This window comes from Mesitornis unicolor, unplaced genomic scaffold (genome assembly GCF_000695765.1).
Source record: "Mesitornis unicolor isolate BGI_N332 unplaced genomic scaffold, ASM69576v1 scaffold50018, whole genome shotgun sequence".
In the NCBI taxonomy this organism is placed as follows: Eukaryota; Metazoa; Chordata; class Aves; order Mesitornithiformes; family Mesitornithidae; genus Mesitornis; species Mesitornis unicolor.
Window position 1 is genome coordinate 1 of NW_010204856.1, and position 11,951 is coordinate 11,951.

At 48.0% G+C, this 11,951-nt stretch overlaps 1 protein-coding gene across 1 annotated transcript; it reads right to left on the reverse strand.

Moving 5' to 3' along the window:
- Positions 1–182: 182 nt before the first annotated feature.
- Positions 183–11,638, reverse strand: CCDC40 (coiled-coil domain containing 40; the record flags this gene model as incomplete). Its single annotated transcript, XM_010191170.1, is given in 20 exon segments — positions 183–428; positions 1,156–1,314; positions 1,465–1,656; positions 2,311–2,431; positions 2,965–3,056; positions 3,174–3,364; positions 3,954–4,167; positions 4,923–5,168; positions 6,207–6,389; positions 6,498–6,741; positions 7,477–7,598; positions 7,984–8,106; positions 8,782–8,939; positions 9,771–9,990; positions 10,076–10,159; positions 10,661–10,794; positions 10,937–11,126; positions 11,270–11,288; positions 11,373–11,428; positions 11,511–11,638. Coding segments are annotated over 20 exon segments (3,122 nt in total), but the record flags the coding sequence as incomplete, so codon positions are not given.
- Positions 11,639–11,951: the final 313 nt, after the last annotated feature.

Consider the following 11,951-nt stretch of genomic DNA (forward strand, 5'->3'; position numbering starts at 1 on the left):
GTGAACCTGCCCTGCCCTTTGCAGCAAAGGTGACATAAACAGAAACAAAACAAATGTGCAACGCTACATCTTTAATAAATATTACACCGTAGTCGTTTGGTTTTGTATCGATTCATTTACAAAGCCTGCAGCCTCTAGCAGAACAGGAACAGATGGTTGTGTGTCTTTTGTCCGTGTCTCTGTCAGGCTTCCTGCGAGCCGAGCCTGGACTCCAGGCACTGACAGAGCCACTGGAGAGCCCCGTGGTGCTGGGGATGCTCCTGCAGGATCTGGTGGACGATGGCTTTGATGGCCCGGAGCCGCTCCTGCAGTTTCTGCTGCTCGTTTCTCCAGGCTTGCTCGGTGCGGCACAGGGGGGGGTACTTCCCTTCCTTCAGCGCCTGCAGGTGCTTCTGGCGTGTCTGGTAGGCCACGATCTCCAAAAGGTTCTGAGGAAAGCAAAAACGGAAACAGCTTTGACAGCAGCCTGCACGCTGAAAAGAACCAAGAAACCGACGTGGTTCGTGCCACAGCCGCTGTAACCGTGGGCTCTGAAACCAAAGGGCTGCTGCTGGGACTTCCCCATCCCTTCCTTCAGCGCCTGCAGGTGCTTCTGGCGTGTCTGGTAGGCCACGATCTCCAAAAGGTTCTGAGGAAAGCAAAAACGGAAACAGCTTTGACAGCAGCCTGCACGCTGAAAAGAACCAAGAAACCGACGTGGTTCGTGCCACAGCCGCTGTAACCGTGGGCTCTGAAACCAAAGGGCTGCTGCTGGGACTTCCCCATCGTGATGGCCAGACAGCCTCCCCACGCCGAGCGCTGCAGAGGCACGGCCATGTCACACAGTTCCAGAAATCAGGGAAATACCCCATGCATTCAAGGTAACCCCAGCCAGGACAGTTTCCCCAACTTAAAAACATCACAGGAGCTCATTCAGGACCTTGAGCTGGCTCTCAAATTTGTAACATCCTCACGAGCAGCCAGCTAGCGCTCGCAGAGGACAGCTGTGATATTTTCGATCTATAAATGATGTCCTTCAGTCACTACGTTCCTATGTATGTGCCCTCAAAGTGTGCTCAGTTAAAGTGTTGCTAAGATGCCGTGTCAGCTCAGGGCGGTGGGGACAGGAGGGACAGGGAGCTGGGAGCAGACAAAAGCAGCAGCTCCTGCTCTCACCCAGCGCTTCCTGCTGCGCAGACTCTCGGTGTCGGACTCGAGGCCGTGGGACTCGGCCTGCAGCCTGAGCAGCTCCTGCTCCTTTTCTGCGAGGGCGGCGCTGAGGGACGTGTGGGTGCTCTCCAGCTCCAGGATGGTTTTGTTGCAGTCCTGAGCGTTCTGGTAAATGGAAGAGAAGCAAATGGCAGGTTCTGGTGCTCCAGTTCGCCTGCAACCCCTCTGTTTGGAGGTTTTGAATGAGTCTCCAAAGCCCACCCCATGGGCAGGGTCTGTGTACTGTACAGTACAGGCCCTGTTTTACTTGCTCACCTTCTGGGTTTCTCTGATCCTCTTTCTCAGCTCCTGTTTCTTGCGTTGGAGTCGCATGTTGGAAGTGATGTGTTTCTTATCTGTTTTGCTCTGACCCTCTCTATGAATCGCTATCGCCTCTCTGCGAGAAACAGATGCCTCCATATCACGAACCATTTTCTCCTGCTGCTTTATCAGCTGGCCATGGCGGATCTGCCATTCGTCAAGACAGAAAATAGGCTGAATATAATGAAGGGCTACGAACGGCACCCAAGTGACGTCTTCCGTGTGTCAACAGCCACCAGATACACGTGAGCCTTGGCGAGCCAAATCTGCTGTCAATCCAAACCTGGCTTGCCCTGCGTGGATCCGGAAGGCAGAGCACTGGATTGTCAACTCGTCTAAAGTCATCTTCAAGATGTTTCACTGAACTCATCAGCAATAGGAAAAGCAGAAAAGCAGAAGCATCCCGAGAATGAAAGGGAAGAGCTGCTTTGCCACAAGACAGAAGGCTTTCCCAACCAGTGGTTAAGATGATGCAGTACTTAGTAACCAACATTTCATTGCTTATAAACTGGGTCACAGAATAAGGGGCAGACGTTACACTGTAAATAGATCTCTTGGGTATGTCAGGGTTCTGCTGCAGCCTATCACGCAGCACACACAGAGAACACGTCGAGTGTGTGCGTGCTGGATGTCTTTAATTCAGTGTAGCTGCAGGGTGCTAAGATTTCCACTCCTGCCATGGCCTTGCAGATGCTGCTTCTCCAGCCTGTTTCTCATCTCCTGCCTTATGATCCAGCAACTCCAAAGCTGAGCACGCTGTGTGCAGCTTCCCCTCCCCAGTCCCCCTTCCCAGGGGCTCACCTGCATCCTGCGAATCTCCATCCTCATGGTGTGGATTTCTCCTCGGCTTATGTCAGAATCCACCGCCGCACGCATCTCTCTCATCAGCTGGATCTTTTTCTCCCACAGCATGATTTGATGCCTTCAACGACAAGAGAGGGAAAGCGGTGCCTTTGTGAACACCAGAGGATGCTCCTCAGAGCTGAACTAAGGATTTGCAGGTGGGATGTGGTAAAAGGGCAGCAACAGAGCAGCGTGAAATCAGACAGGAAGCTCTGCAGTTTAGAAACTGTAGATGATGACTGTGGAAACAAGCCCAGACCGGCAGGGGCTGATGGAGCCGGTTCATGGCCCAGTGCAGCACGCTCGCTCTGGGTTACTGGCAGAGGAGATGGGCTTCCCATGCAGATCTTGGCAAGGTCCAGCACAAGCCTGCTGCAGTGGGTACAGCCAACATCCTCTCAGCTCTTGCTGGCTCCAGAGATGGCCAAAGCACCTTTCAGTTTTTGCATTTCAAAAAATTCATTAAACTCCTTTCATCTTCTCCAAGAAGGACAGAAAGAAGCGCATTTGCCGGTGCTGGCTCAGTTTGATGATTGGAGAGGAAAAGGAGCACAGACACATGCACAAAAGTTCAAGACTGTGGCACAACACACGAGTCTCTCTGGTACCTACTCTGCTTCCACCAGGCTGTTCAGGAGCCTTTCCTTCTCCTCAGTCAATTGGCTGTGCCTCTCCTGCATCTCAATGGATTCTCTTTCTGCCGCCTAGGATTGGGAACCATAACCCAATACAACATTGTCAGACCAAGAGAGATTTGCAGGATCACTGTTTGCCTCTCATGGGAGGCTGAGACCTGGAAACGAGACGTCAAGCCTCTGTACCTTGAGAGAGTGCACAAACTCGTTCTCTGTGATGACGTTGCCATACTGCAGCTCCTCGAAGCTGCTCTTGTTCTTGTTGATCAACACATTCAACTTTATCAAGTCGTTGGACATGTTCTTCATGTGGCGTTCGATGTCTTTCTGTTCTTTTGTTTCAGCTGAATTTCATCTACAGGTGAACAGAAGAAAGTCTTAAAATTCCCAGGCGAGGGCGTGACAAACTCCTGTTAGACCAGACAACACAGAGCCCCCTGTGTCCCACGTACCCAGCCAAAACATTTCTCCACAAGCCCGAAAAATCAAATAAGGTTTCGAAGGACACTACTATGGAAAAGAGTTGGTTTTGGCCCAGGGAAAGTCCTATTATTTTGGGGGACATTTACCTACCAGTCTTAAAATTCCCAGGCGAGGGCGTGACAAACTCCTGTTAGACCAGACAACACAGAGCCCCCTGTGTCCCACGTACCCAGCCAAAACATTTCTCCACAAGCCCGAAAAATCAAATAAGGTTTCGAAGGACACTACTATGGAAAAGAGTTGGTTTTGGCCCAGGGAAAGTCCTATTATTTTGGGGGACATTTACCTACCAATTACTTGCAAACTTGATTTCAGAAGTGTAACACATGACAGGGTTCGGCTGCGTCAGCTACGACAGCAGGATGGGTGGTCACAGGAAAGAACCTCTTTGGTGGAGGTTACCTTTGCCCGTCTGCAAGCCTTTGCTCCCTTTTCCTCCATCCACGGAGGAGCATTTTAAGAAAGAGCCAGGGAATGACTTACTTTCGGTGCGCAGTTTCTTCTGCTGCATTACTGTGAACTGTTTCTTCAACATATCCAAGGAGGCGATTTGTTCCTCCCGCTCGTGTGTTAACTCGACCAGCTCTTTCTGCAGATCGAGCCAGCGCTTCTGTAGCGTCATCGTCTCGCAGTTGCATTCTTCTATGTGCTTGGTCAGCCCGGTGATCTCAATTTCCCACGGTCCCAATTCGTGCCCCTGTACGAGGGCAGGGTTTGGGATTAGCCAGGCAGAAGCTGCTGGAGCTCTTGTTTATAGCATCAGTGCAGAAGGTGCCTACTCAATTCTCCAACTACACTGTTATTTTGTCTGTTACCTTCTGCCCCCATTTATCTTACCATCCTATTCCCCACGAGCTACACGGGGCTAATAAGCCCTGACCTCACAGGAATAAACGCACCAGAAGCCTGAGAGGTTCCTGGACTCAGTGAGTGGCTGGAGGGCCTCCTAAGCCCTTACAACAGCTACACGTGGACATTCAAAGGTTTGTGAAGTGGATGCCATAGCACTCGTTTTTGTGCTGGTATCCATAAAGGTCTTCGCTCCCAGTGCTAGGGACAGCTCTGGGTGTCATCTGGATGGGGACAGCCACCAGTGACTCCAGTGACTCTGCCTGTTCCGCTCTCCCCTTGTCTGTCTTCGCAGAGATCCTGTTTACACCCAGAGTATTGATGCCATTCAACGTTTTCACCAGGTGTAAACAAGTCCCTGCAGAAATCTGTGCCAGGCACACCCTCATTTCACAATTCCCCAATGCCAGCTCCTCTTCACGTGCATTAGGAACCGTTCAACAAACATAAACACTGACATTAACTACTGCAGCTTTTAAATCACAACACCAATGCCCCAAAGTTTTAACTGTCCAGCACTCATGCAGTTGCAATTATCAAGGGCATTGGTGGTCACAACAAAGAATACAATCAAGTCTGGGACTGAAACGTAAAGGTACCTACCCCCAGCTCTGCAAGAATCTTCTCCAGCCTCTTCTTGTTCTGGCTGATGACCCCTCCCTTGTTCTCAATCAGGACGCTGCACTTTGCGATCTCACGCTCCCTGGAGCTAAGCAGATCATGGGCATTTTTTATTTCCTTGTCCAGCTCACAAAGCGTTTTTTGGAGAACCGTCAGCCTGCCCTCGGTTTCGGTTGCATTCAGAACAACCCGTGCTATCTCGTTCTCAACCTTGCAAAAATTCAGCTCCTAGGAATATCAACAGACAGAAAACAAATCATTGCCACCAACAGCAACTCACTGATCTGTGATGCCCACTTATCAAAGCACAGGGATCGGGGGATTTCGATTCTGCTCCCAGGTCTGTGCTACAAGCTGTGAGCAAGCTATTTAACACCTCTGTGCCGTTGTTTCTCCATCAATTGACAAGAGGTAGCAGTACTCACCTCTGCCATAACGCTCTTGAAAAGCATTAAGGAGCCTAAACATCCCAAAACCTTTTAAGAGACCACACTCCTCCCGTCTGCAGTTACCCAGATGCCTGTTACCTGGCTTGCAGCAGTTGGGACATTGCTACATCGCACCTTCTCCACCATACCTGACAAACGCATCCCTCGCCCAACAGCAACTGTGCAAGCCCAAAGCGTGGCCATGGACCACACCACGAGAGGTTGTAATGTGGTCTTTTCCAAGCCCATAATCTTGGGCTGAGGTAACCCATGGACACATGGAGATGTGAGTGCGCTGCGTTAGTGCCAGCCCACACAACCTGATACGATGAATACTATGCTGACTCTTCTCGGTTTTCTATCTGCACCAGTTACACACTCCCAAAGAGAGCAACTTCTCACGCCATGTAGAACCGTGCAGCTGGTTTGACTGCTCTTGGTCTGTAATCCCTACTTAGAAACTGCACATTCCCTGACGCAGTAGAGAGGTATAAGTTAGTTCAACGTGCAGTATTGAAGTACCATATATCCACTGTCTTCCTGCAGTACTTAAGATCTTGAACCACTTTACAGTAAATACTCCCAGGATTCATCATTCTGCCCCACTTTTTAAGTAAAGAAAGAATGGTACATTGTGTGTCAGGCCTTTCTGGCCAAGCTCTCTCGCATACGCCATAATCCTGCAATAGGATCACTGGAAGAACCAAATTGGATTTGCAAACCCAGCGGAGTTTCAGTTGCAGACCTGAAAACCAAATTGAAGACACTGACAAAACACACCTGAACTGCTCTAGGCGGTTTCCTTGCCCTGCCCTCCCAAATGGAGGAGATACCATACCAGCTCTGGTTTTCTCTGACGAAGTTTTGCAGCCAGCTGTGAAGAGTATTTTGCGGCTTTGCTGGACATCATCTGCTCCTGAAGCTTTGCCATGATTTCATTCTCCATCTGCTCATTCACCGCAGTTCCTTTGTTTATATCCTTACTGAGGGACAGTAACTCATTCAGATGAGCAGCTTGAACCTACAAGGTAGGGAAGACAGAGACAGGATCGTTACAGCTCTTTGAGGAAGGGGATTAAATATCTGTGTCCAATTCAAAAGGATTTTTCTTCCCAGTAACTCTCCTCACCGTCTTGGTCCTGGTGAGGGCCTGCTCTGTCTCCTGGAGAACGCAAGTGTAGATGCCAGATTCATTCTTCAAGGCCTCCTGCCTCGAAAGGCAATTGGCAATCAGTTTCTTTGTCGTCTTGGCGTCGTTCTGTGAGCGGCTCAGGGCGGTGAGGAGGAGCTCGTTCTTCTCCTCCTCCTTCCTGATCGACTTCCCACAGCCATGGATGTCCATTTCTAGGGACTTGAGGTCATTTCTGTACTTGCTGCAGAGGCAAATAGGATGGAAAATCACCACCCGGGTTGGCTCATGTGCTGAGCAGTCATCTACAAATTCCTCTTTCCAAACACGCTATTTCAGCAGCAACTGACCAAGAAGGAAGAGCTTTTATAAAGGCTCATCCGCTGTGACAGTGCAGAGCCATCGGAAGATGGATGGAGACATTAAGATTTAAAAAGAAATGCATGTAGGAAAATGAATTCCTTCTTTCAGCCCTGTCCCCACCCCTCCATTCTTACCAGGATGCCACCCTATAAAAGCGCATTGTTTGCTCTTAGAGAATCAGCCAAGCTTTACGGCCGCAGACCAAATAAACACTCGCTTTGGCTACAGCAGGAAGGTCCTGCCTTTCTAAAGGCCTCACAAAATCCAGCTGGAAGTGATAGATAAATCCTTCTTGTTGCCTAGCTCTTTGGACTGAGAGACGTTGCAAAGGTGAAGGAACTCTTTTAAAGGAATAGAATCTGACAAGAAAAAACTCTAAACAGCTTTAAAAAACCACACATTTTGAGGCAGAGCTGTGTTTTGGATAAAGAAAATAGTAACAAAGAACTGTACTTCTTATCCTTTAGCTTTAAGATGTGCTTAACAGCAGTAAACTGGTTCTGACGCATCCTTCATATGCAGTAATAACCCTGACAGGAAACACACTGCCCCTTTTAGAATCTCCCCTGTCCGAATTATTTGCGGTCTCTCGTGGGACTGTTTTCAGACACCGTACCTCAGCAGCTCTTGTGCAGCAACATAGGCCTCATCTCGCTGCTTCATTCCAGCCAAGCTGCTGTTCCAGTGCTTCATCAGCCGCTTTTTCTCCATGTTAATGGCCTCTATCTCCGTACAGGCCTAGGGAAGAGAGAATATGCAGACAGGACGAGTCTATACTGGGCTGAGAAACCACATTCATGTGACAATGCAATTTTATTATTTTTTTTCCTGTTCATAATACGCTGGGCGGGAACAGCTCCAGCTAACGCGTGTCTGGCTTCTTGTCACACCAGACCACAGAGCACGGATCTCCAAGAGGAAAACATGCTGAGAAGGTGGGGGAGGAAGTGATTTACAGACCTTAAGGACAAAGTGTGGGGGGGAAGGAGAAGTTTTTATTTCTGCAGGCAGGAAGGAGCCATCCGACTCTGGCCCAGATCGCACACACCACGTGAGGATGAGCCACAGGGCCAGTCCTTCCAGAGGGAAATATTAACCAGGAACACAAGCAGCATCCTCCTACCTCATTCACTGCTTGCCGAGTTACTTTGGTGTCCTCCGCCTGGGCCACAAACTGGGCCTCAAGCAGATCAATCCGCTCTTGTAGTTCGATGACTTTTCTTGTCCAGCGCTCTACTAGAAGATCCTAAAGAGTCGGAGCCAAACAGTTCAGGATGAGTCATATAACCTCAGTCATAACCAACCAAATTCTACAAGAATAACATAGGCTAGAAGGGGATTAAACTGCCAACTGGGTTAGATTTGACTTTTCCATTCAGATATAAATGACTCATGAATGCAGCAGTGGCAACTTTCAAGAAACCGAGGCTGATATTTTTTCATTATCCCATCTGCAGTAGTAAATCGGTGCTCCAGATCTGAAGCAGCATTCAATCCTGCCAGCATGGATTACATTGTGCCACGTCTCCTGCAGCGGGGAACCTTTATATTTCTATTTTAAATAGAAATCATTTATATTTTAGAAGACTTTGTTTTAGAAAACATCGAAATCCATTCGATTTCAAGCGTTTGCACGCAGTTGTGCGTTAACAACCCCCAGCCTGTGTCCTGCTGCCAGCAGAAAGCAGCAGAGGGAGCTCCAGCTCACCGACCGCCCCGCTTCATTTCCAAAGTTCACTTCTCATCGCGAAAAAAGCCCGTGGTTTTGATTTTTCAATTATTTGGGAAAAAATATCCCCTCAGATGTCGCACAATTCACTCATTACAGCCTTCCTCCTGACAAGGCAGCACGTCCTCCAGGAGCCATCACTAACTGGCACCTGTATTTCTTTCTTTCAGAGCAGATGGTTTTACTCCATACCTGTTTGTTCTTTTCCACCTCAGCCTGGACCTTCTCTGCCTCAGCCTTCTTCATCGACCGCTTGGCGATTAAAATATTATGACGCATATCCTGCTCCATATTCTGCACGTGGAGGAGATGCAAGGCCAGGTTTTCAACCTCCGTCTGCATTGCAGAAACTGGGGAGGCAGAAGGAAAAATATTTGCAGAAAAGTACATTTGTAGGACACGCTTTAAATAGAGATTAAAGGGAAAGAACATAGAAGCACCCAAAGCAAAACTCACACATGCGCCAGCTAAGTCAGCCCTCCCTGACATGAGAGTTTACATCAGCTTTGGAGTATAGCTCCATAAGTAAAGCTAAAAGCCTTGGTAAGCAATTCCTTGATTCTCAGCACAGAGAACCTCAGGAAATCAAAGAAGGGGCCTCGGGAGGCTGTGAGTCCACCCCTCTGCCCCAAACCCGAACCATCTCTTTCTCAGTCTGTTGAATGCTTCTCTAGCTCTTTCAATAACCTGCACAACTTTCTAGGCAATTTATTTTAAATGCTTATCTACCCTTGCCATTCAAATTGTTTTAGTGTTTCCTACCCAAATGCCTGCACGCAAGAAGAATGATCAAATCCAGCTCTTTGGCTGAAATGGGCCTCCACTTGGATGCTGCTCTCATACTCCTGGACTCCCCTAATGACCTTGGCAATCTCATCACACCCCGACAGAGACACAGGCACAGATAACAGAGCAACGAGGATCTTCCTTTTTCCAAGTCACAGAACACAAGTAGTTGTAGTTTTAGCCCTAAAGACCTTCTTAGAAGTACAACATAGCAATGTGGTCTTAAAAGAACACAAATTATACGGCAGCCAGGAATATCTGCCAAACTTTTCAACGAGTGCATTATTCCTGATGAATTTTACTGTATTTTTCAATCCAATGCTTGACTTACATTCAAATTCGTTTCTCCCCATAGCACTAGAATTAGGAAATATTGCAAGGACTGCCCCAGTCACCTTTCTTGCGTTCATCATCTGTGTTTTGACACATTTTCTTGTAAGTAAGCCTGAGGTCCTCCAGTTCCTCTTCCAGCTGCCGGCGCACCATGGCCATCTGAGAGCAGCGGTCGTGGCTCTTCTCCAGTTCCAGCTGCAGATGGGCCAGCTGCTGCTGCACCCCGAAAAGAGTCACCCCAAGCTCTTCTCTCTCTGCTTTGCTCTTCTTGGTTGCTGTCCTCTGCGAACACAAGAAATCAGCTGTCTCACCTCAGCTGGGACAGGGCTGGGCTGCTGTGGGAAGGCAGAGAAACAACACGGTATACCAGTTGCTGAAGATCTAGGTTCACTTTTTCCATCTGCTTAGTAAGGTAATTCTTCAGGGCAGCCTGGAATCTTCTCATGAGAGGCTGTAAAGAAGTACGATGCTGATAAACTTTGACATACTTGTGTAAATAAATGATGAAGAGACCTTACTGCTTCTCCCACTATTAAATAAAACATCCTGTTTTCTGCCTTGGAGACTCGCTTTCTTTTTTTAGCTACACTCACTGTAACGAGTGAGGGGAGTTATACAGCGGGGTTTGCTGGCATCAGAACACGACTACTGAGGGTATTTTAAGGTCAGAAACACATTGGAAGAGCTATACCTGAGAGCTCTTGCTGCAAGCACCTCTCTTTCGGAATAGCATCAGAGTTGCCCCACCACATCGTTCACTTCTGAAACTGCAACTCTGGGGTTCGCATTGAGGGAGCTCACATTCAGCCATCAGTGCTTTTGCAAAACCTCTTCATAAACACGTAGTTCTAGCACACAGCTAAGCCACTGCTTACAATTTACCTGGCACATTTTATACAAATCAAAATAGCAGGTCTGCAAAGAAGAATGACAAGATCTGAGGACATCTCACGTGTTCTGGATCCAGGACAACCAGCTCTGTTTCTGCTACGGTTTCTTCACTTCTTCCGCTTATTTCATGTTCCTCAGCTCCACGCTGCTGGTGTTCCTCTTCCCATTTTTGGCCACCACGCTCTCCAATGTTACCTGGAACCCACCCCCCAGAAAATGAGAAAAAGATAAAGAAAAAGGCTAAATTTCATAGTATTGTGCCTCCAGTTGGATAAACAATGACCAGAAAGGGAGAAAACTAGGAACTGTGCTTGGTAGATGGTATCAAGTATTGTACTGTTAAAGAGGAGCTGAAGGATACCTGGCTCTGCGGAGCTGCTCAGCTGCCCTGATAACGCAGGTGCCTGCAGAGCTCCTGAAGGAAGGGCAGGGTTTCCTCTGTCTGCTCTTGGCTGCTCCATGTCACCCAGTTCAGGAGGACGACCGTCTAATCCCACTTTGTCCAAAAAAGTCTTAGGAGATTTTTCCTGAAACAAAAAAAATCCATCACCTGAAACGGCTTTTCAATCTAACTCTAGAAACCTGCTTCTTTTTGCCATCACGAGACAGGAACGATGCAGACAAGGAGTCAACACGAGACCCTTGTTCTAAAATCCGCTCACAGATGCACTGGCAAGGCTGGGTCACTCCTGACAAAAGAAACTTCACACAAATACAGCACAACAAAGGAACCTCTCCGGTTTTATGAGAGCTTTTGTGTACTTCATGTTTGCCCAATTAGCTTCTCTCTGTTGCAGTTCTGATTGGTTTTGTGCTTGCAGCAATAAAACTGCAATAGGAGAACATGAAGTTACAAATACCAGTCACGCAGCCTGTGAATAAGATAGATATTTTTTATTATAGTGTCTCACTTCCACAGAGCCAGCAAACTGCTCTGTAGCTCCAGAGACTCCTCTTTCTGCTGCAGGAAAGGTCTCTTCTTGGCCCTCCAGAGGAACTGGCTTTTCCTCTTCGTTGTCCCGATTCTCTGCCTCCATCACTTAGCACACAAGGGGCAAAAAGCAGAACAGCAGCGTCATCACGGGCTGTGTCCTTTGCTTAATGATAATGCTACAGGAATGTAACAACTGCTTTTTGTTACAGGGCACAAAGTTGAATTGAGAAGTTGGATCTCATCTGCGAAAACAGTCACCCAGCCAGCATTAAAACAGTAAAGATCCCGGCAAAAATGTGACACACCACTTTTAACTTCACACGTTTCTAGCTCACATCTATTCTCTTTTTAAATGCCCTTAGGGATTTGTTAAAGAAAGTCTTCCAGCTTGCACTGCATGTAGCCAAATAAATCTGTT